Genomic DNA, 26,058 nt, shown 5'->3' on the forward strand with positions numbered 1-26,058 from the left:
TGTCTGAGATCCAATTGTAAAAAAGATAAGGTTTCTGACACCAAGCACTTCCTATTTCTGAATTAGTGTGGTCTCCAGATTATCTTTCCAGGCACCAAAGATGAGAATCAAGAGAAAGCACTTAACCTCTCTGTCAGATATTTACATGAAACATTCTTATCAGCACACTTCACAGTTCTAAAGCTTGGACCCATAGCAGCTCTCTGCTTCTTGTTACAGGAAACAGTGAAGTTAGTTGCATAGAGGTGGGGAATAAAATTAAACATTAACTCTGTGATCTCTCAGAATGAACTATAGTCATCTTGAATAAGGGAGAGAAAACATGAGACAAAGCTCTATTCTCTGTACCTACCTATTCTCAAGAATAAATCTCTAACAAAGATTTCCCAATTTTCTTTTTCTTTCTTTCTTTTTCTTTCTTTCTCTTTTTTTCCTTCCTTTCCCTCCCTCCCTCTCTCTCTCTCTCTCCCTCTCTGTCTCTCTCCCTCTCTCTCTCTCTTTCTTTCCTTTTTCTTGTGCCAATACTTGCCATTGTCTCTCAGCTTTTTCACTCCAGGCTGATGTTATACCACTTGAGCTATACCTCTACTTCTGGCCTATTGGTGTAAAATGGAAATAAGAATCTCCTGGACAATTGTGTCCAGGCTAGATTTTAACTGCAATCTTCAGATCTCAGCTTCTGGAGTAGTTAGAATCACAGATCCAGAGCCCAACCCTAGTTTCTTTTCTTTTATTTCCTTCCCTTTTTTTTTTTTTGGCTTAAACAGTAGAAATTTATTGTCTCACCATTCTTTGCAGTAACTATCAAAATCAAGGTGCCAGCAGATTGTTGTGGGCTAGGTCTTTGGTCTTCTCACAGACAGCTTTCTTGTTATGTCCTCCCATGGTCTTTTCTTTGGGCTACACACAAATGCCTTTTCTAACAAAGGCAAAGAAGAAGGAAGAAAAATCATGAATCTTAAGTTTAACAGGATTATAATGTTTTTGGCTCGTTGGAAGGAAGTACATGTTACTTAAATCTCACCCGCCCAGCACTCCCTTCTAAAGCCATTTGGTTCTCTGCCAAACTCTGGTAATAAAAAGAGCAAGCTTGCCTCCAGAACAGAGAGTGTGTAACTGGTTTGGAGAAAGATCAAGACAAGATTATAAGGTAAGAATGAAACAAAAAATGTGAGATTTTTAGTCAAATTTTTGTGATGAATATCTTGAAAATCAAAGAGAACTGTTTTATCATTTCTTCAGAATAAATTATTATTGCAAATAATAGTAAAAGTTGCTACTAACTTATATAGTCCATTATGCTTTCCTTGGAGTGATTTGTAAAATTAATAAGAAATTGCCTAAATAGACTGTCATTTGTAAATGTTCTCTTTCCTCACCAATGAAACTCTATAAAGCAAGTTGATACTACATTATACTTTTATGCCTTCTGAAGACAAACCTATTAGCAATTTTACAAGTGATTTTCAGCTAAAGGATGATAATAGAAGAACCAAGAAACAAACCCTTTGTAAGGAGAAAAGGAATTAACCTAAATGGGTAAATTCAAAAGCTCATCAGGTTTGCTATTTTCTTTGTTAAAAATATTTTACTAGCATAAATTGTTTCATCATGATATTTACATATCTATAGTATATATAACATATGCTGATCAAATTTGTCTACTAAAAACTGTTAAGAGATGCTTACACATAAGTGTACTGTGAACAAATATACCATTTATATTACTTTCTTAGTATCCACACACTAAAAAATAGAAATTGTATTGCAGAAATAGAAATCCTACCTTTTAAGTATTTAGTAGTAGGTTTTACTATGCTATTTTCATACATATATAAAATAATGCTTCAATCATATTCATCTCCATCATTGTCTCTTTTCTCTTCCCCCCACCTCCATCCTGCTGTCTTCCCCCTGAAGAGTCTTTTAAATGGTGTTTCTTCTTCTTGTTGTTCTTTATAGTTTGCTTCCTGGGAATTTCTCACATTTTTCTCTGCCATATCTTTCCCTAGATGGGTTTAGGCTTCCAGACTATCTTAGTAAAGAAAATAGTCAAAAATGCAGATGTATGTCTGGGGTTGCACAGAAGCCAGAACCAAGAATGGAGTTTCCAGGGCTACAATGCTACTCATATGTGTTCCACTGCCCTGTGCATCTTCAGTTTGAACCATCATTGTAGGCTACCACATTCTAGATTTCCTTTAGAAGGTACACAACTCTGTTTAGAAAAACTACAGAATCTTCTATTTCTCAAAGTTAACAAGCCTTGGCTTACATTGTGTAGCTGGGGGTTTCCTTAAACAGTTAAGATGCCGGTATGAGCATCCCTCTTCTCAGCTCAAATTTCACATTTTCTGCACTTGTGTCTTTTTTCTTGGACTCCTGCCCAACTTTAGTGACTTCTGCACTGATTTCCTCAGCAATCTTAATGCTTATTTATTTGGATCACTGTTTAACCCCTAACATTTACAGTTAGAATGTAACTCTCTTTTTGCCATTGAGAGATTAAAAAATATGAGGCAAACCTTAACTTATGGGTTTAAATAGTCATGTCTGAAAATAAGAACTATTAAAAGTGGGAGCTACCACTTCTCACCAGGGTTTGCTAAGGATTAAAGCAAAAGAGCTTGCTTGCAAGGAACTTCTAGGAAGGTGTAAGTTTCAATTGTGATTCCAGTCAAAGAATTCACCTGACAGTACTGTAGGGGTGGGAAGCATTGGGAGAAAAAAAATAATGTATTTCTAGGAATATTTTTGCCTGTATGTCTGATAGCATGATAGTTTGATAGCATAATAATTTTGGTGTTATTATTGTTGCTCTTGTTTGTGTATGTTTGGGAATGTAAATGTGATTGGGCCAACTTCAATGTATCTTTATTCAACAGTTTAAATTTTGGCAAACACTGTGACTGAAGAGGGTCAGAATCTCCTTTCTTTGTAAACCAACTTGTGAGATGGACATTTAGAAACATTAAAAGCAAAAATAGACTCATTGAGCAGGAGAAGGAAACTTTTAATTCCTCTGGACAATGCAAAAGATAGCTGGCTGAGGACTCTGGGAAATTACTTTAAAATCTCTCGTTATTTCATTCCTCCCCCAGTCCCCAGCAGTTCTCTCATGTTGCTAACTGGATGCAAAATAACAATCTTCCACACATATACAGTGAGGATTGAACACGGGGCGCTGAGCATGTTAGGTAAAGCCCAATACCACTGAACCATCTCCCCACCCACAAAAGGAACTTCTGAGAGGATGGGCAACACTTATTATGAGAAGAGATATAAGCAGGGGGCAGTTTGTCTCTGCCACAAATGCCTGGAGTATGCTGTTATTGTTATTATTGGTAGATTATGCTATACTTATAAAGGTTTTGTTGTTGCTTTATAGTTTTTAAAGAGTTCAATATAGCATTATAGTAATAAGCACAGATTTTTAGCGGCAAACACACCTATTGACTAGCTATGAGACTTTGGCTCTCACTTAACTTTCCTGATTCTCAACACTCCCTTCCCAAAGTGTACAATGTGTAAAAACAAGCACCAAACAAACAACAACAAAACCCTACTTAAGGTAAGCATTGTGACAATACAGAAAGTGTGAAGCAGTCATTAATCATGGATTATTTAATAAATCTGAAACATCTATCCCACATTATCCATTTCTCCTTTACCTCTATGAGGTAAGTATTATCTATTTATAAAATGAAGAAAGTAAGCCTTGGAAAGTGTGTACTAAACCAGACTATTAAGTTTCAGACTAAAGATTAAAATCCAGGGCCAAGTCTCAATAAGGTAAAAAGGCTAAGTAGTAAACATGACTCAAAACCAACTCTTAACAGTTATATCTCTAATCCTCTTTTGGAAGCCAATTTTTTAAAATTCTGAGTTACCATGATTTTCTTTTTGTGCTGGTACTAGAACTTGAACTCAGGTCCTTGAACTCTCACTTGGCTTATTTTGCTTGTGACTAGTGAGAGCCATACTTCCAGTTCATGCTTTTTGCTGGTTAATTGGAGATGAGAGTCTAGTAGACTTGTCCGCCTAGACTGGCTTCAAATCTCCATCCTCAGATCTCAGCCTTCTGCATAACTAAGATTATAGGCATGAGCCACTGGTGCCCAGCCAATAGTGTTCAACTGTAAAAATATTAATGAGAAAACATTACAACCTTCCATCTATTTCCACAGGGATACATTCTCTGCTGTCTAAGGAAAGGGCTTAACTGTTGGCCACTATATATAACTTATTTTGCCATCTTTGTTTGTTATAAACCAGGAAGGTGTCTACTCACAAAATTGGCTGGGTGCTTTACTGCTAATCAACACTGAGTATATATGCAATTGTTCTCCTTTGAATACCTCATTAAAAGACTGTCAAATGTCTCCTAGTGATATCAGTATAACTGAAAATATACTAAAAAGATAATAAAAATGTTTTGCTTGTTAATTCATATGGTGTTCCTAATAAAGCTCTATGTTTTCTTAGACTGTAACAACTTCATAGTTTTGTGCTCAAATCTGAACCTTAATGTTTTAGCCTCCTGGCGTGTCAATGACAGGTATTTAAGAAATGCTATTTAGTAATTCATATTTTCTTTGTAAAGGAGGCATAATAAGGTTTTCCCCACTCATTTTCATTTAGAGGGCTTTTATATCCCAAAACATAAATCCTCAAACCTAATTTTATTAGTACAAAATTCCTCCACCCTGAGGTTTTATTTTACTATTATATGTTATGCAAATATTATGATAACCTACATTCTACAGCAATTTTGTTCAACAATACTTTAGCAGTAGTTAATAGCTTACTTCATATGTAAGGTTTTTTGAGTAATGATTCATCCTAATATTTTTTTAACATTTCAACACAGATATGGGTACCAACATTCATTCTGATTTAATTTAGTGACAATCTTCAACTTCTTGTTTTCCCCAATAAGAAAAAAAAACTCCATGGATATGTACCATTGAATGGATAAGTACCACTATTTTTATTTCTATAGGCTAAATGAGTATGTACCACTATTTTTTAATTAGAATGTACATATTTCTTTTTTACTGATTTGCTCAAAAGTATATTTTGGGCTAGGTATCAGTGGCTCATGCTTGTAATCCTAGCTATCTGAGAGGCTGAGAATGGAAGGCTCATGAGTCCCAGTGAACCCAAACAGAAAGGTCTATGGGACTATCTCAATGGAAGAAGTTGGGCACAGAGGCACACATCTGTCATCTCAGCTATGGTGGGAAGCCTAAAATAGGCAGATCAAAGTCTAGACATGCACTCAGGCAGCAAGCAACACCCTGTCTCAAAAATCACCAGCTAACAAAACAGAGCTGGAAGTGAGACTTTGCAGTAGAGCACACGCCCAATAAACAAAAGACCCTGAGTTCAAATTCCAGTATACTTTCTTTTTTGTTTTTTGTTTGTTTGTTTGTTTTTTGCCAGTCCTGGGGCTTGGACTCAGGGCCTGAGCACTGTCCCTGCCTTCTTTTTGTTCAAGGCTAGCACTCTGCCACTTGAGCCACAGCGCCCCTTCTGGCCATTTTCTATATGTGTGGTGCTGAGGAATCAAACCCAGGGCTTCATGTATACAAGGCGAGCACTTTTACCACTAGGCCATATTCCCAGCCCTCCATTATACTTTTTTTGAGTATGTCTAGGAACAACATAATTACGCTCTTCACTATATAGTCATTAATCCATATAATAAACTGGATGTTCCTAACTCAAATGAGTACAAGCTATCTTGCTGTTTGGAGGGTACCATGCCCAGAATATGACAGGTTATGCTATATCTGGCTATTCTAATTAATACCTTCATGATATTTCAGTGGAAGGATTTTTTTCCTCAGTTCTGTCAAACCCATGACAGCAGACTCACATTTGGAAGCTTTAAAGTTATGTCCATTCTGATGCAACAGCTTAAAAATAGACATTTTGAGTCTTTCTTTGAGAAAAGAGTTACTTAACAGAGTAGTTTTACCTTAGTAGCTTCGCTGCCAGCCCCGTTACCAAATAACCAAAACTGAGCTTACCAGGAATCCTACAAAAAGGTAATGAAGGCAATTTTGGGAATTTTGTGAATAGCTAGAGAAGCCCAGAAATAGGAAATAGCTTTTGTGGGAAACAAGCTGCAACAATACTGTGCATTAACAGGCAACTGTTTAGCTGTGGAAGAAAATTACATGGGCTCATCAAGTGTGATGTTCAAAATACTTAGCAGCTGGTATAACAGGAGCAACAGTAAGGAAGAAACCAGCCTTACACAACTAGTGTAGTCCATGAAGCTATTAGCTGAATACCAGCTTTGGGAGGGACTCTCCTTTTGGCTTTTGTCTCTGTCGACAGCACTTGGGAAGGTGGGGCAGTAAAAGTGTTGTGAAATATGTGGATCTCTACAGAACTTTTAACAATCTGTTCTACAACATCAGTGTGTCTGCCACCATTCAATAAATATACCTCAGATATAGAGAAAAAGCCCCTGTAGAAGTTATGCTAAGCAGTAACTATAGCCTTTGACAAGGAAAAACCTTCCCATTAGAACCTATTTACTATTAACTTCTAAATACAGGTAACCTAAGGTAGTATTTTGATCAGAAAGCAATTCTTAGTTCTTTTGTTTTCTGAATAACACTATGGATTTATGATTTTGTTCTTGTTGTGCCTAAGTAATTTTAATTGGCTATAGCATTTGATTCTATTGAGTCAAAGTGTCACAATTAGGCATATGAAAGTCCTTATAAAATCTCTTATAAAAGTCTCTTATAAAATCATCTTATAATTTTAAAAATGTTTCACTGAATTTAGACAACAAGGAATCCTTTTTCATTTTGAAAGTGTTGATGTTGAGAGTTTGCCAGTTCTGTTACTTGGTAGATAGATTAACTACTGGAAGATAAGATTATGAATACAATGTTAACTGAAGTTTAATTTTCTTTCTCACTGGATTTTAAATTATAAGATATTTCATAGGTTGAAGTTAATATACACAATGCATATGTAAATATAAGATGTAAAGAAAAACAATAAAATGAATACTTGTGTACTTGGCACAGAAAACAAAACCTTAATAATACTTTTGAAGGCTCCTCTGTGCCATTATCTTGTCCAATTTTTCTCCTCTCAGAGGAAATAAGCATGGATTTGTGTTTATTATTCCTTGTCTTTCTTTAGATTTTTATGAAGTTGATTTTAAAGGTCACTGTCTCTGTCTCTATCTCTCTCTGTCTGTCTGTCTGTCTCTCTCTCTCTCACACACACACACACAACAGGCTCTTTCTATGTTGCGCAGGCCATCCAGGATCTTGTTATGTAGCTGAAGGCTAGCTGCAAATTGTCAATCCTAGTGGCTTTACTCCTTAAATGCTAGGACTGCAGCTATGAACTGTATGCCTGACTCAGATTTGACATATCATTTCATTTTATTGCTGTCCATGATTACTTAATGCATTATTTGAATACATGATATGCATATTAATTTTAGATACTAATCATGTTTGTTTGCCAAACAAACATATATATATATATATACATATGTGTATGCAGTTATGTAACCACATATGTGTGTATATATCATTATATGCTATATGTTGGTATATACACGTTTAGAAATATGTGTGTATGTATATATTGTTACACAAACACAACTGGTGTTTTACGGTTTTATATTTTTTAAAATGGTAGCTGAGTATGATGGTCCATAACTGTAACCTCAGCTATGTAGGAGGTAAAGGCACCCAGGGGCAAGAGTTCAAGGCTAGCCAGTATACAAGGCAAAAGGTTAGGGGCATAGCTTAAGTGGTAGATTATTTATCTAATGTTGACAAAGTCCTCAGTTCAATACCATAAACATGCACACACAAATGAACACAAAATTTAAAGTATTATGTTGGCATTTTGAAAAATTAACAGTAAAAATGACAATAGTACTATTACTGGCAATTATCATTTTTTAAAGCATTTTGAATATTATGTCTTCAAAATTTTGTTTTAGTAAAAAGGATTTTTAGTCTTTTCTATTTCCTGATATACCATAATCTTCAATATATAATATTCTTTTATTAATTTTAATATATATTATGTATATAATATAATTATTTAAATATTAAAATGTGCAAACAACTGAACTAAAGGTACTATAAGTCAATATCCAGAATATGCTACTTGTTTGTGTTTCATAAATCAGAAATATCTATGAAGTATAAGGTATAATATCTAACAAATTTTATATTAGGTTGTATCATTAAAACAAAGAAAACATTAAAGTAGATCATATTTAGAAAATAGAGAGAATCTATATCATTGCAATGCTTTTAGCACAGTAGGAGACCATCAGGTTGGATATGGATTAAAACATTGCCGTGTGCCTGTAATCCTAAATACTTAAGAGGCTCAGATCTGAGAATTGAGGTTTGAAACTAGCCAGGGAAGAAAAGTCCATGAGACACTGATCTCCAATTATTTGCCAAAGAAATCACAAGTAGAAGTGTGGCTCAAGTAGTGGAGTGCCATCTTTGAGTGAAGAAGCTCAGTGCAAGTCTAAAATCCTGAGTTCAAGCCTGGTACCAGCACACACACAGAAAAAGGAAGCAGCTAGTGGAATCCTTCTGTATCAGGAATGGAAGATAAGTATGCTTTCACTGCCCTGAATATTTGTCTGTGCTATCTAGAATAAGTTTCTTCTTATTAATGTTTTACATGTTTGAGAAATGGGTCATACTGAAGCAAGCTTGCTTCTATGTTAATTGATTTAAAGAGCTGTATTGTGATCTGCTTTGAAGATGAGTCTCAAGATCTGAAACTTCTACTGAAAATCTCGTGCTTCTCTTGAAAAAAAGAAATAGCAAACTAGATGATTAAGTGAGGGTACTGCTGAAGGAACTACTCTAGTTAAGATTTGGAAATGTGCACATATTAGGTTGTGCAAATCTCTTTAAGGCTCTTGAATCTGGGTATTAGTCTCAGAGTCAAAGTTGGTAATAGTGTGTAAGTTCTCATTCCTAGATAAGAAATCTGATTTTATTAAATTATTGTCAATTCCAAGTGTCCTTAGATTTGTTTAGTGAAAGAGGCAGAACATTTTTCACACATAAATGCACACACAAACAATTCTGTCTTTCATAAATAAACAAGATAACATTTTAAAATACCACAACTCTTTACCCTGGCAAATTGATTTCCTTTGCTGGTATAAACATGCATGAAGTCCTGGGTTCAATTCCTCACTACCACATAAACAGAAAAGGCCAGAAGTGGCACTGTGGCTCAAGTGGTAGAGTGCTAGCCTTGAGCAAAAAGAAGCTCAGGTATAGAGCTCAACTCCAGGACTACCAAAAAAAAAAAAAAAAAAAAAAAGGCAAATCATATAAGGTTAAAAGCAAACTGCAACTTAACAGAAGGACTTTTGCCCCACCCCCCACCTCAGTTTAAACTGCAACTTAACAAAAGGACTTTTGCCGCTCCCCCCTCCCCGCATCTCAGGTTTGTGAAGTGATTCATAACCTAGTGACACAGAAATATAGATACACGTATTTACATATCTAGATGACTATTGCTTGACACCTGCTTTTTCCCTGTGAATATCTTGGCAAAGCCTTTGCATATTCTCAAATTGTGCCACAACCTCTTCTGACTCAATTTTAATCATAGTCTCTAAAAGTTTTCATTGGGTCCCCATTTCCCACAGTGGTTGCCTATTTTTTTTTCTATGACTATTTCTCAAGTGGGGCACAACTACCTCTTCTAATTTCTTTCCTTTCTGGCAACTAGGGAACCTGACCTCCTTTTCAGTTCATATTGTGTCTGCAGTTGTCACCTTAATGACTTCAATGTTTGCCTTTATGATTCTCTAATACACTTCACCAGCTCCCCCACAAACCTCATCTTGAACACCATTACCCTAGAATATCTTTCTCTAAAATAGGGAGCATTGAAATTCTGTTTACTAATTCTCATTGTTCTTTCATTTCTTTTTATTAGGGGAGGGGAGGAGCAGTATGGGTTTTGAACTCAGTCCTTTGTGCTTTCTAGGTAGATGTTCTAGCATCTGACACACACCTGTAACACTTTGGATTTAGTTATTTTTTGGACATGCTCTCACGTTTTTGCTTGGGCTGGCTTCAAACCATAAGCCTCCTGATCTCTGTCTCCCAAGTAGCTGGTATTACAGGGATAAGTCACTGCATCCAACCTTCCATTTTTGCTTTTGTGTTTGTTTGAAGTACTGGGGATCAAACTCAGAATCTCCTGCTTGCTAAGTACACCCTCTACCAAATGAGTTATACTCCCAGCCTCCATTTCTATTTTATGTCATTTTTTCAAATAAATTTTGAAAGACACATATAAGATTTACCATATTAGCCATTTTGTGTGCATTTCTGGAACCTTAAGTGCATCATTGTGTAATATTAAATACAAGCACATTTGTCTCCAGAATTTTTTCCATCTGTTGCCTGAGCAATAACTCCTTATTCATTAGTTAATTCTTTCTTTATATTCTTCAAAGAATTGTTTCAGACTTGTTCCCACTTATTCTCAAAAATTTAAGCCAATGTTCTTTTCATCTCTAATTTTTTCTACAATGCAGATGATTAATAAAATTTAAGTCATTTCACAATATCCTCAGGTTCATGTCTCTAAAAGTTTATAGCTCCTCCCAAACTCTTCCTTTCCCTCTTCTCCTACAAGAAAACAAAACAAAGACAAAACAAACAACAACAACAAAATTTGTATCTTTACAAAACTACCCTTTCCACACCTGTTCTTACCTCTCCTCTATCTTTTCTGGCGATGTTATGTAGATTTTCCCTTTTTTTATTTGATCTTTCTTGCTTTGAAATATGCCCAAGAATTCTATATTCCAATAAAACACAATATTATACTGTCACTAAACACATGTTATTTAAGTTTTACAACAACCCAATCAGTTCATGTCATTGTGAGGAAATTTATTATTATGAAGAAACTGAGCCTTAATAACATCAAGCATGTCCCAAGACCTCTGTGGCAAACCAGTCTGTCAAGATATCATTCGGTTTTCTTTCATTACTATGCTTCTTGGGAAAGTCTTCCCTCCTTCTCCATTCTGTACAATTGGTTGCCATTATTTTGTCATTATCACCATATGTAAAGGCCATTCTCCTAGGTCCCTAAACTCCAAATGGATTTCTATTGTTCTTGTTACCTACTGTCTCAGCTTCTCGAGACCATATCCTCTCTTAGCTTTCCTTATTTGACCTCTTTTCCATTCTTCATTTTCCTTACTCCTTTTATCCCCATCTCCCTTTTTCATTGTTTATTTATTTTATTGTTGCATGGTTGTACAAAGAGGTTTCAATTCCATAAGTCAGGTTAAGGAGCACAATAAATCTTGATCAATGTCATCCCTTCCACCATTCTCCCATTTCCCCCTCCATCCTTACCCTCAAGTTGCATAGTTCAGTTATATAATGTACACTGAATATCATGAGTACATTTGTTCACATTTCCTTTTCTTCTCTTACCAAGAGTTCCATCTCTCAATGGCTTTCTCCTACTGCCCACACTTAGCCAATCTAACCCACATCCTTACCCATACACCATCAATTATTTTGCCTCCACAAATAAAGAGCAAGCCCACATGGCTAGTTCTGGCCTCCTGTTACCCAGCTTCAGCTTTCTGCTGAAATTTCCTTAGTAGTTCCTCAAGGATCTCAAACATTTTGTGCACCATATCAAACTCTTTCCTTGTCCCTGACAGTAAATTCCTCCATCTGAGATTCCTATCACCAACCACTAGGAGCACTAGCTTGCTTCTCCTCTTTCCTAGTCCACAGCTGGCACATCTACTATCCTCAAGAGATGTGGAGCATTGTGGTAGACACACCCAGAGCCTAGAGGGAGTAAGCAAGAGTCTAATCCTCACTTACTTTCCACTTTCTGCTTATTTACCTTCATTCCCTCTTTACCAGTCCCACAAGCATTGCTCTGTTCTCGTTACTTTTTCCCTAGAGTATTTTAACTAGCTGCCCAACTGGTCTCTTTTCCTCTGTTTTCTTTTTCTTCCTTCAGATGGTGCTTCACAGTCATAAAATTGTATTCATAAAACACTCCAAATGATGTTGTTCATTTGTCTTCAAGATAAAGTTCGAACTACTTATTGCATAGGCCTCTGCATACTGAATCAAACATAAGATATAGTCAGATTTCACTTAGTCTAAATTGGATTACAAATGTCATTAGGATATGCAAAGAGAGGTAGTGTTGTATAATGTATCAACAAACATTCAAATAAAAACTATTAATACAGTTTTAGAAAAAAAGAGCAAATTTTATTTATACTCTTGGAGGACAAAATGTCATTTAAAGTAAGATACAATATCTGGAAGCTTTATTTATTTATTTAATAGAGGGTAACCTCAGGGCCTACCACTGAACTACGCCTCCTGAGCCCTTTTCACATTAGTTTATTTTTTTTTAATGGGGGGGGTGTCTCATTATTTGCCTGAGGCTACCTCAGACTATGATCCTCCTGCTTCTGCCTCCCATATAGTTTACTCTTTTTTGTAGGGTCTCACTAAATTTTTGCCTGGGCTGGCCTCAAATCATGTTCTCTCCTCGGTACTTCCCAAGTCGCTGGATTTAAAGGTGTGTGCCACCACAGCTAGCCAGAAGTCCTAAAAGAAAATGCTGATTAAAATGTTCACATAGTATTTGAAAACATATATATATATAAAAACAAGATGTCATTGATAGTGCCATGTCTGAAGATAAGTGCCCTTGGGGAAAAATTTAATACATATCACAAATTTGTTTGTCTTTGTTTTGGGGTTTTGGGGTTTTTTTTTTTGTTGTTGTTGGTTTTTTTTTGCCAGTCCTGGGGCTTGGACTCAGGGCCTGAGCACTGTCCCTGGCTTCTTTTTGCTAAAGAATAACACTCCTGCCTGAGCCACATCACCACTTCCAGCTTTTTCTGTTTGTGTGGTGCTGAGGAATCAAACCCAGGGCTTCAGGCATGCAAGGTGAGCACTCTACCAATAAGCCATATTCCAGCCCTGTTGTTTTTTTTTAATAGGGTCTTGTTTTATAGCCCAGATTGAAGGCCTTGAACTCAAGCCCTTAGACTTTCAAATACTGGGGTTAAAAGCATGTACTACCATATCCAGCTAACTTCTTAACTTACAAAGATATTACATAAATCAATAATTTATAGAATTGCAATAAATATTTAATTAAAAGTTGCTCAATAAAGTCAGGTGCTGGTGGGTCATGCTTGTAATCCTAGCTACTTAGGAGGCTGAAATCTGAGGATCTCAGTTCAAAACCAGCCCAGGCATGAAAGTCTAGGAGACTCTTATCTCTAATTAACCACCAGAAAACTGGAAGTTGACCTGTGGCTCAAAGTGGTAGAGCACTAACCCTGAGCAAAAAGCTCAAGGACAGTGCCCAGGCCCTGAGTTCAAGCCCCACGACCAACGAAAAAAAGAGTTGCTCAATTGAAAAATAAAATTAAAAATTATGTAATATCTTGTATTCTTTAGGAAGGTAAACACATTAGAAGTGACAGCATCCATTACTTGGGGGATAGGAAAAGGGAGCTCATCAGTTTTCAAACTTCTGGAAGTCAGTTGAGTAGTATCTATCAAACCACAATATACATTTAGCCCTTGATCCGGCAATTACACAATTACACACACACACACACACACACACACACACACACACACACACACACTGGGGAGGAGAGGGTGCTTTTAGTTGCAACACAAATACTAGAAAAATAGAAAAACCTGGTAACAATTAGTGTCTTAATCAAGAAGAGATTAGTTAGATATATTTATGTGATTGGAAGATACTTACAAAGTTACTTATAAAAGAATAATCCTAACGTGGAATACTCATGATACACTTAATTTTTTTTATTGATTTTAAGTAACTATATTTATATTTCACCGTACTTATTTTAACTTTCACAAGTGATGAAAATCATCATTGTACTCTACATAATTTTTGTTTTATTTTATTTTTAGCTGTACTGGAATTAGAGCTCAAGGATTCTTGCCTGCTAGGTTTGGCTGGTTATTTTCAAGGTAGCATCTCATGAACTTTCTGCTTATGCTGGCTTCAAATCTTGATCCATTTACTCTCAACCTCTTGAATAGCTAGGATTACAGGGGTGAGCCACTGACACCTGGTTCCAGTATTCATTTTTGAAAATGCAAAAAACAGCTTATAGAGTAGTTGTAGTATGTTTCTATGTTTTTAATTAAAATATATATGGGGAAAAAGCCAAGGTTTACATTTTATGTGCTTTCTTATCATTTACACATTTTCTTTTTTTTTAATTTGTTTATTAATTGAACACAAATTTTTTGACAAGGTGTGCAAAAAGGGTACAGTTACATAGTAGGGCAGTGTGTACATTTCTTGTGATATCTTACGTCCTGTTTTTCTATCCCTTCTCTAGGTTAGGTAGACATATATACAATATACAATGTATCAAGAACATATACAGTATTCACAGACTTGGTCTCTACTGTCTCTCCGTCTCCCTTTGTTAACAGTCATATATCAGGGAGATCATGCCCCTTTGTTTTCTGTGTTCTAGGCTTGTCTCGCTCAACATTATTTGTTCAAGTTCTGACCACTTCCCTGCGAATAACAATATTTCACCATTCCTAATCGCTATGTAGTATTCCATTGTGTATAAGTACCATATTTTTTGGATCCATTCGTCTGTGAAGGGGCATCTGGGTTGTTTCCATATTTTGGCTATTGTGAATTGTGCCACGATAAACATGGAAGTACAAATGTCTTTTTGATATCTTGGGGTTTGCTGTTTAGGATAGATGCCTAGGAGTGGTATGGCCGGGTCATAGGGTAGGTCTATATTGAGCTTTTTGAGAAACCTCCATACTGTTCTCCAAAGTGGTTGTACTAATTTGCACTCCCACCAACAATGGAGAAGGGTTCCTCTTTCCCCACAGCCCCTCCAGCATTTGTTGTTTTCTGAGTTCAGAGTATAGGCCATTCTAACTGGGTTGAGGTGGTATCTCAGGGTTGTTTTTATTTGCATTTCCTTTACCACCAGGGATGTTGAGCATTTCCTCATGTGTTTCTTTGCCATTTTTATATCTTCTCTTGCATTTACACATTTTCTAAGGGCACAGATAGTCATGTAATTAGAAAAAACGTTACTTAAGAAGTTTTTAACTTCTGTAGGAAAAATGAGGGTTAATCTTTTCCCTTGTCTATTATACATTCCAGAAAAGGCACTACTTAAGAGTCCATGTCTTAGAGGTTTTTATAAAAATTAATAATTAAGCTCTCTATTCATCATGCCCAAGATCACAAAAGAAAGAAAGAAAAAGAAACAATGGTCATGCTAAAAAGGGCATGCTATTTGCTGTCCAAACTGCGCCAATGAGCCCCCAAGGACAAGGCCATTAAGAAGTTCATCATTCAGAACACAGCAGAGGGGGCTGGGGATATGGCCTAGTGGCAAGAGAGCTTGCCTCGTATACATGAGGCCCTGGGTTCGATTCCCCAGCACCACATATACAGAAAATGGCCAGAAGTGGCGCTGTGGCTCAAGTGGCAGAGTGCTAGCCTTGAGCAAAAAGAAGCCAGGGACAGTGCTCAGGCCCTGAGTCCAAGGCCCAGGACTGGCCAAAAAAAAAAAACAAAAACAGAACACAGCAGAGGTTGTATCACCAGGGACATTTCAGAAGCAAATGTCTTCAATGCGTGTGTGCTTCCCACACTCTATGTAAAGCTCCATTGCTGCTGCATAAGTTGTGCCACTCACAGCAAGGGGGTCAGGAATCGATTTCGTGAAAACCACAGGGACCCGTCACCCCAAACCCTGCTTCAGACCTCCTGGTGCGGCCCCACCAAAACCCATGTAAGGAACTGGATGGATCCTTAAGGACTGAAGAAAAAAGAAAAATTGTCTTCTGGGGGGAGGGGGAAGGAAATTAGTTTTAATTAAAAATTAAAGTATATCTCTGATAAGTAAAATTATCTGAAATGTCTGTCTAGTATTTGACTGCAAGAAAAAAAGATAACATTTCAATTCATTCAACAACTTGTATTTAAATAACCTCCTTTATCAAATGCTGTCATCTAATATTGCTTAATCTGTGAATGAATGTGTGTGAGCATTTATATATAAATTGAATTGGGCTGTAATTTCTTTAGCAAGGGCTGACTACTGGAAACTACACCATCAGAGGCAATCAATCTCTTAACATTTACAATTTAGGTGAGTATCATTATCACTATATAAGAATATATGCTATTTGCTACTCTGAAAAAAAATAGCAAAAAAATCAGTAGTATTGATATTGTCCTAAATTCTGATGTAAAAAATAAGAGAAAAGAGTAAATTTCAGACTCCCAAGATGGTAAAAATAGTCATCATACACAGTAAAGTAAATGATCTGTAGGTTATTTGAAGAAAGAACTTTTTTTCACTCTAGGGTTTGAAAACAGATTATACATATACATATATTATATATACTTACATATAATATGTACCATATATGGTACATATATATGGCAATACATATACACACATATCTATATCTATATCTATACATACATATATATATATATATATGTCATGGGGCTTGAACTCAGGACCTTGGCTTTTTCACTCAAGGCTAGTACTCTACCACATTGAGCCACAGAATCACATTGGGTTTTCTGGTGATTAAATGGAGATAAGAGTCTCATGGACTTTCCTATCTGGGCTGGCTTTGAACTGCAATTCTCAGATCACAGCCTCCTGAGTAGCTAGGATTATAGGCATGAGCCACCTGTGCACAGCCAGCTTACACTTTTAATTCAAGAAAGTGATCCTGACTTTCTGTCAACGACTGCATGACAAATATGGTACTTTTCACCTTATCTTGTTCAATCATACAAGCTAATGTTGGTTTAAATTTCTTCCAAATGTTTTCTCAAACTAGTCCATAGGGGAAATAATGGATGGGAAAGTTATAAGGCCAAATTATTACTGGATACGGTTAGGTAAACAAAGGCACCTATGATTCTTCAATGAAGGATTGCCAACATGTTTACTAATGTGAGCTCTAGCTATCTGAGAAATTAAGACATAGATTAAAACAGATTTATTCTGGGCTGGGGATATAGCCTAGTGGCAAGAGTGCCTGCCTCGGATACACGAGGCCCTAGGTTCGATTCCCCAGCACCACATATACAGAAAACGGCCAGAAGCGGCGCTGTGGCTCAAGTGGCAGAGTGCTAGCCTTGAGCGGGAAGAAGCCAGGGACAGTGCTCAGGCCCTGAGTCCAAGGCCCAGGACTGGCCAAAAAAAAAAAAAAAAAAAAAAACAGATTTATTCTGAGATGCAACTGTTATATGAATACATTTATTTTTGAGAGGTAGGACATTTATTACTTTGGATAAAAGAGAAAACAAAGAAAAATCATAGTTTTGTTTTTAAAATACAGTTCATACAGTTTTCTTGTTACTAGTGTTACTGCAATACCTACTTGTAGGGGGTAAAATTTAAACCATTTCCTGTGTAATTAGAAATTTGACTATAATAGGTTTATGCAACTCCACTCTTCTACATAGTATGTAGAAATTTACCTAGTATTTGTGGGTACAACTCTGCTTTAAATAAACTATTCAGAACCAAATATGAGCTGTTACATAAAGGTTCATGGCCAAAGAGTAAGGGAAGTCTTAAAACAATATTTTCAACAAATTGACTGGTGTTGGGGAGACATTAAGAAAAGTGGAGAAATCTTTCCTATAGGCATTATGTATTCCTATAGCACTCCTAGCTTTGTAGTTGTTAATGGTTGGAAGTCTAACAATATATTCCACAAAGCTTATCTAGTAGTTATGACAGGTCAGATTCAAAAATTAAAAGTAAATGGCTACTTACTTAAAAAGCCTAAGCCCAAAGCAATTTTCATTGTTGGTATATGCCATTCTATCTCTTATGTTCTATTCAACTGTGGTAAAGCAGTCTTCAGTAGCTTTAACCCAGATGCAACCTCTTCAGCTTTTCCTACTATACTTAGAAATGTATTACTTCAAAGAAGTTGAACAGTTGCTTTGTATGGAGGAAAGGCTGAGTATTTGAACTTAAATTGCCAGTTCTGACTCATTCTTTCCTACATTTTGAAGAAGGAGAGTGTAACAGGATGAAGAAGGAGGGATGGAAATCAAAAGACTAAATTCTGGTTGACTTTCTTTTTTTTTTTTTAAGACAGGCAATGATTTTCATCTTTCCCAGTCTCAGTATGTTTATCTCTTATGTAAGGCCCTTGCCTTCCAAGCATTTCATGTGCTTGATATGGATAAAAGAATCAGGAAAAGGATTTATACTAGGGTGTGTGGGATACCATTCAACCCTTGGAAAGATGGAGATGCAGAATAGGGGAGCTTCACCTGACTACCTGTGAGGAACTTGTTCATGAGACTGCTTTCAAATAGGCAACATAGAATTGTAGCTCCATCTAGAGAAGATAATTGTAAGTTTCAATTTCTATACTGTATAGATGAAAATAAAGGTACAAGAAGCTTATCTTCTAATGAATGCTTTAACTCAAAAGTTCAATGCTCTACTCATCCTGTTAGAATTGATTCATATGCAATTTATATATGATATTTAAATCATAACTGCTTCTTGGATGAGTGTGTGTGTGTGTGTGTGTGTGTGTGTGTGTGTGCCCATTCGGGGGCTAGAACTCTGGGTCAGGGTGCTGTTCCTGGGCCCTCTCCCATTTTATCCTCAAGTCAAATGCTCCATCACTTGAACCACACCTACATTTCTGGCTTTTTTTGGTGTATAATATAATTATACAATATACAATTATTATGGTATTATTAATATGATTAAATTATATAACTATATTATATAGTATATGTTATATATGGTATACAATATATTATTATTCTTATAACTGTATTATCTATAATATAATATTATGTATATTATATAATTATATAGGTTACGTAATATATAAATATATGCTATATAAAATATACAATATGTTATATAATATAAATGTATGTTATATTTGTTGTGTGTAATTACATATATTTATCTATTATATAAATTATAAAATTATACACAATGCATTGATATATTACATAAATTATATAATTATACATAAAATATAATAATGAATTATATATTATATATTTATAGTATATAATAATGAATTATACATTTTACATATTACATATAAATATGTAATACATGTCATATACATTATATATTATATGTAATTATATAATTATATAGTATAATTACATTATACATATTCTATAATAGTATAATGCAGAATACAAGTATATAACATACATAATACAACATACTATATAATACAATATGTAATAAATATAATATATAATTATAAATTGTAATGTATAGTTGTAAACATATAGTATAATATTACATTATATTATATGTGGTGAAGACAATACGGTATACATGCACACATACACACACACATATTTACTACTCGTCATTGATGGGCATCTGATCTACAGTGATTGGCTTTATGAATAGAGCCACAATAAACTTAGGTATGCCACTATCTGTCTTCTAAGCTGACTTTGATTTGTTTGAATTCATACTCTGGAGTGGCATAGTTGGATTATAGGGTAGTTTTACAGTTACTTTCTAATTATTTTCATTTCCACCAACCATGCATACTGGTGGGTATATTTATTCCTCTCCTCTGCCCCTATACTCCCCAATATTTATTTTTCATTTTCTTGATACCATTCTAACTGGGATGAATCTCAGCATATTTCCCTGATGGCTAAAGATACTGAACATTTCCTTCTCATGTATCTGTTGGCCACTTGTACTTGAAAAGAATCAATTCATTTGCCCATTTACATTGGGCTATTTGATCTTTTGGTGTCCAATTCTTTATCGTTTCTTAAAAAAAAATAAAAACATGTTCTGGACAGGCACTGGTGGCTCAGACACCTGTAATCCTAGCTACTCAGAGGCTGAGATCTGAAGGTCGTGGTTCAAAACCACCTTGGGCAGAAAAGCTCGTGAAACTCTTATGTCCAACTAACCACCAAAAACCCAGAAGTGCTGCTGTGGCTCAAAGTGGTAGAACAAAAGCCTTGAACAGAAGAGCTCAGGAACAACACTCAGGCCTTGAGTTGAAGTCTTGTGACCAACAACAACAAAAATATGTTCTGGATATTAAATCTATCAGATAAATTAGTTGGTTAAGATTTACTGAATGCAGGAGCTCTTAAATTTAATGCAATTCATGATATTATTTCTTGAGCTATTAGTCCTTATTGGAAAAGTTATTGCTTATGTTAATATCTTGAAGTTGTTGTACTGGAATTCTAACAGTGAGATACAGAGAAGTACCACACTCTGAGAGGTCAAATCCGAGTCTTCATTACAAAGCCGGTGAGAGGGACTGCTCGCAGTGTTGTCTCCCCAAAACTCACACTCTTGAATGCAGTTAATACAAAGCTTATAAAGTCAACAACCACATGTTTGGCATGTGGAACTAAACCTAGCAAAAGCATGTTTACAGGGCAATCAAGGGCAAGAATTTCCTGGAGGAAGAGTTTCCTGGAGCTTAATGACTTTCCTGGAGCTTAAGGACCCTTGACACACCTGCAGTGCAAAGTCCCCACCATCTATTAAAACACCAAGATGGAGATGAGGACAAGATAGCATTCATTAGGCCAAGTGTCTGTTTTTCCGAAGTGTTGCCGTATGTTTTCCTCTAGTGGTTAGCACTCCCATTTTGTTATCATTAAGGTCACCTACACCCTCAGTTCTCAGAGTCACCTTGCCAATTAAGTCCCCACCCTGTGTCCCCATCTGTTTACAAAAATCTGTTGAGTTTCTATTTTCCTAATGCTGTTGTTTTCCCGGTGTGATATACAAATTCCTGACCCAGTTGCAACAGTCTCCTTACATTCCTTTTTGGAATGTGACTCTACCCTCAGTTCCTGTAGTCCACGGAACACCTTCCTAACACCTTCGTCTTGGAACTGACTCTCTCCCTGGAATTCCAACAGCCATGTAGTGTGATCTATGTGACTATCTCCTAAAATTTTGTTTAAATTCTGCCCATACATGTCCACTGCTGCTGCCTGCTTGGAGCAGCCCGGCATGTCTGTTCCCCAATAAAGCCTTGAGCCTGTAACAGTCCTTTGCCTTTCATTTCTTATAAGAATCTCTTGACCACTGTCTCCAGAGAAATCAGTGCTGCCTTGGCCTTGGCTGGGACACAATGGGACCTAAGGCCTGTGCTGAGTGACTGAGAAGGGCCAGCCCTGCAGCTGTGCCTATCCCTACCTAGCCCCTGCTGATTTGCATGTGCACAACACCCAGCCCTGAGCACTTGTTCATAGGCTGTACATACCCTGAGCAGGGGTCAGTCCCAGTCAGTGCACAGCATTAACATGAGGGTCCCTGCTCAGCTCCCGGGGCTCCTGCTGCTTTGGGTCCCAGATACCAGATGTGACATCCAGATGACCTAGTCTCCATTATGCCTATCTGCTTCTCTAGGAGAGAGGGTAGCCATCACTTGCAGAACCAGTCAGGACATTAGGGTTAGCATGGCATCAACAAAAAAACAGGAAAACCTTCTAAGCCCCTGATCTACCATGCAATCAATTTGGAATCCAGGCCCCATCCAGGTGCAGTGACAGTGGATAAGGAACAGAGTTCACTCTCAGCATCAGCAGCCTGCAGCTGAAGATGTTGCCACTTATTACTGTCAACAAGGTTATAGTTGTCCTTCCACAGTGATACGAGTCATAACATAGTCATAGTCACAGTTTTTCACAGGAAAAAAGAAGTGAAAGGCTGGGCTGCCCCAGCTGCTCCTCCTGGTGCCCCCACTAGCTGACAGTGATTTTCAGATGCAGCCAGTCTCTAAAGGTCACTGAGAGGTTAAAGGGATCAGGGACCACCACTGTCTATCCTCTCTGTTTCCTCCTGTTCAGTCATTGAAGAACAGACATGGCAGTGCTTCTTTAAGGCCTGTGAAAGTCTGGGTCACAGAATAGTTGAGATTCATTGTAAATAGAGAAACTAAATAATAAAAGCATGGACTTTGTTTTAAATTTTAAAAAAACTCTTGAATTTGTCTTCCCTGGCTGGCTTCAAACAGAGATCCCCACCCATATCTCAGCCTCCTTATTATCTGGGATTATAAGCATAATCTGTCAGTGTCCAGCTTCATTATTATTCTTTTTGGTAGCCATATTGTATCAAATACAGCTAGTGAGAAATCCTGCATGGTAGTAGCACATATATGCTTTTAATGCAATTTTGTTAATTAGGAAAAAACTATTTTCTGGCACCACAGAATATTCCATGTTCACCATTATTTTCCACTCCCAGATATTAAGTCAGTATTCTTTTTAGTAGAAAAGTATTTAGAAACGAGGATACAGTCACATATTGATTGCTGGGCATTCATTTTTTATGGACTCAAATTTAACATCACAGAGATTTACTTTGGCTTCCTTAATTGTATTTTTATATCTCTTTTTGCATACATTGAGGCTTATCCAACATTAACTATTTCCTCAGGACTACAGCATTTTTTTAAAATCCTAGAATTCCAATATTGGCATTACCACTAATAATAAATCTAGTAAGTAAAGTTTAGGGAGGGGTTGTTGGCATGGGAATGGAAGGGAAAAACTGAGAATGAGCGAAGGGATGACATTATCCAAACAAAAATGTACTTTACCTGATTTATGTAACTATAACCCCTCTGTACATCACCTTTATAATAATAATTTTTTTAATTTTTAAGATTTTTTACAGTCCTTCTCGCCTTATGTCTATATTCTTCCATAAATGTATACTCAGAATGCTATGTTCAATTTTTTTCTGAAATAATATTATGTTTACTATGTTGTTAGATGATCAATTTCATATGGAGTTAGCCATGATTGTTTCTCTTCATTTTCAAAGTTGATGAACTTGAACTAATATTATATTTTAATCCAACAGAGACCTGAGAAATGAAGCCTAAAATGAAGTACACAACCTCCAAAATTTCTGCAGCCAAACTGAACAGCTTGGCCAAAAAGTCCCTGGTAAAATCTTGCAAACTAAGAAGTAAGGAATTAGAATTTCTAGATATTTTATACACTGCTTTTAAATTTGTCATCAAATTTAAATATCAAAATGTCATCAAAATCCAATGTTCAGTATTATATGCTACCTTGCAAAAGCCACTAAGCTGCAAAAGCTGACATTAGAAAAGAGTGATTGATAATGATATAATATAGCATCCTTTGAACAGACTATTCATACATATATAACTTTTGCTTATTTAATTCATCACAGGACAATAACAGCTCAGATAACTTAAACCTATGGACAGTATAAATTTAACAATAGTTTTTATTGCAACCCCTTTGCTCTATCCACACTTTCTGTCATCAAATTGCTAAACTCTTTTCCCTAATGAAGAAAATTATCAGTTAAGCCCTTTCATTCAACAAATATTTGATGTATCAAGCATATAGCCTTAACTTGTGATTACTTTTTCACAATTATTACTGTTTTTATAAAGGTGATGTACAGAGAGGTTATAGTTAAGTCGGGTAAAGATTACACTTCTTTTCGGACAATGTCACCTATTCCCTTGCTCTCTCCCAGTTTTTCCCTCCCATCCCCACCCTCAAGTTGTATAGATAATTTTCAACATAGTGTCCAGTGAGTATCACAGCTACATTTGTTCACCCTGTGTTAACTTGTGGTTATTGATAAAAAAAGAACAATGATGATATTTGAATAATCTAGGACCCACATAAATCAGAATTACTGAACTGATGCTAAAATCTGGAATAAGATGAAAGGGAAATAAAATTGAGTAACAACTATAGCTCTGAGATGAAAAGACTTTTTATGTCTATTATCTTTTAAAAATCTACCAATGAAAATATCCTGCAAAAACATAATTTTTCATATGAGAGCAGTAACACAAGAGAGTTAACAGAGCTCTGGTGTATTGGACAGAAAATGAAAGGTATGAGAACATGGTAGAGCCTGGTGCATCCTTGTCCTTCATTCTCCTCCATTTGAAAATCTTTGAGGCCAGAAAAGAAAGCAGTATTTAAAAGTGTCATTTTGTCCCCTCTTCTTCTTCCAGAGGCTCTTGCTTAGATGCTGTTTTGATAAGCAGAGAAAAAGCTAATTCAACTAATTTCTGAGTTTAAAAGAAAATATAGTTTAATAGTCCTTTTACTTGTAGCTGACTTAAAATGCTCTGAGCAGAAACAGTGACTGGGTGGGAGTCACTTACATGTTCCCATATTCCTTCTTATTAAAGAATGGGATTCCCTCCCTCCCTCCCTCCCTCCCTCCCTCCCTCCCTCTTTCACTTTTTCTGTGCTGGTGCTGGGACTCGAACTTGAGACATCATGTTCTTGCTTAGCTTCTTTGCTCATGGTTGGCACTCAACCCCTTGAACTTCATTTCCAGTTTTTTGCTGGTTAACTGGAAATTAAGTCTCACAGATTTGTCTGCCCAGGCTGGCTTTAAATGGATATCCTCCCGATCTCAGCCTCCTGAGCAGTTGGAACTGATAAGGACATCTGTATCAATTATATCAGAAGTAGCTTAACCCTACCATGATCAGAACTAGCTCAACTTGATATTGCCAGAACCAGCTTGCAAGTAATTTTTTAGAAACTCTAACCATTGGGGTAAACCAAAACCTGAACACCTCAAATACTGTGCACTTCCTGATACAAGGATTGTACTTCTTTCAGTTAGGGCTCAGAGTTTGGAGTAGAAACACCTCTGGGCCTGCTGACAAAACTGTTCTCCTTCTCTGCTTGGTTTCTTGTCTGTTTTCCTGTAACAGAATTACAGGTGTGGGCCACAGGTTCCCAACAAGAATGAGTTTTCTTATATTCAGAAAACAGGGGCCTTACAGATATTAAAATGTGGGAATAGGCAAGTCAGAGTTGCTAGCACTAATGCCAAACTTTAAGTAACTACTCCTTATGGGTGCAGTGATCCTAACTGCTTATCTATACCATTCAGAGGACAGTGAAAGATAATCCCCAAGTTATTTATATGGCTCTGGAATATGGCATATTATTTTTACTGCCATCTAAGAGGAACTTCCAATAGTACTGATAAAATGTCTTTTGTGGTTTCATGGATTGGAGGATCAGGGCCTTACTAGGTAAATACTCTATCACCTGAGCCATATATACACAGTTCTTTGCTTTTAGTTTGTTTTTCAGATAAACTTTAAGTTATTTTACCCAAGCTGATCTCAGGCTGTAACCACCCTACTCTGGCCTCTCCGGTAGCTGTAATCCCAGGTAGGATTACACCATACCCAGCTTGTTTATAAGATAGAGTCTCAGTTTTTGCCTAGGCTAGCTTTGCATCAAAATTCTCCTATCGCCACTTCTCAAGTAGTTGAGATTATAGGTATGTACCAACATGCCTGGATCTTAGTTTAATACTAAAACTTCAAGTATTTAAACATTCCTAGTGAAAAATCTAGCAAGTAGCTAGGCAGGTTGTGACAGGTATGACCTAAAACTCAAAGTGCAAGAAATCTCACACATTTTTTTAATAAACTGCCCTGAAGTTCAAGACAAGGCAAAAACAGTACATTTAATTCCTTCTCCTACCTTAGTTTTCTAGGATTTGACAATTCACAGCTCACAAAGCCCAAAACAATACCGGACCACTACAGGTACCTATGCCCCCAGGCATTTTATTTTGGGTACCAACAATGTACAGAATTCAATAAAAAGCCCTCTCCAAACTTTTCCCTTCTCATTTCTCAGTTATCTAAATGTGAGACCCAGCATGGTGCTGCACTTCTCTAAATTCAAGTTCCATAAGAGGAAAAAGTAGGGGGAACTATATAGTTCACAGCTAGACCCAAGCAAAAATGTGAGCTTTGGGTGTGACTTGGTGCTAGATTGCTTGCCTAGCAATCAGGATGGGCCCTTCATTCAAATCCCATTAGCACAAAAAGGTGGTGTGTTGTTTTTTTTAAGATAATAATAAGAATAAGAATCTACATGTGTGGTTCATCTGAAGAAAAG

The 26,058-nt window shown here is 36.5% G+C and overlaps 1 protein-coding gene across 1 annotated transcript in view; it reads left to right on the forward strand.

Moving 5' to 3' along the window:
- Positions 1-1,091: 1,091 nt before the first annotated feature.
- Positions 1,092-26,058, forward strand: part of Il33 (interleukin 33) — a 35,771-nt gene continuing 10,804 nt past the window's right edge. The window contains exons 1-2 of the mRNA XM_048346834.1: positions 1,092-1,150; positions 22,985-23,092. Of these exons, the coding sequence (XP_048202791.1) occupies positions 22,996-23,092 (97 nt within the window). The 5' untranslated portion in view covers positions 1,092-1,150; positions 22,985-22,995. The remainder of the gene's footprint in view (positions 1,151-22,984; positions 23,093-26,058) is intronic.

The sequence above is a fragment of the Perognathus longimembris genome, chromosome 1 (assembly GCF_023159225.1).
Source record: "Perognathus longimembris pacificus isolate PPM17 chromosome 1, ASM2315922v1, whole genome shotgun sequence".
Classification (NCBI taxonomy): domain Eukaryota; kingdom Metazoa; phylum Chordata; class Mammalia; order Rodentia; family Heteromyidae; genus Perognathus; species Perognathus longimembris.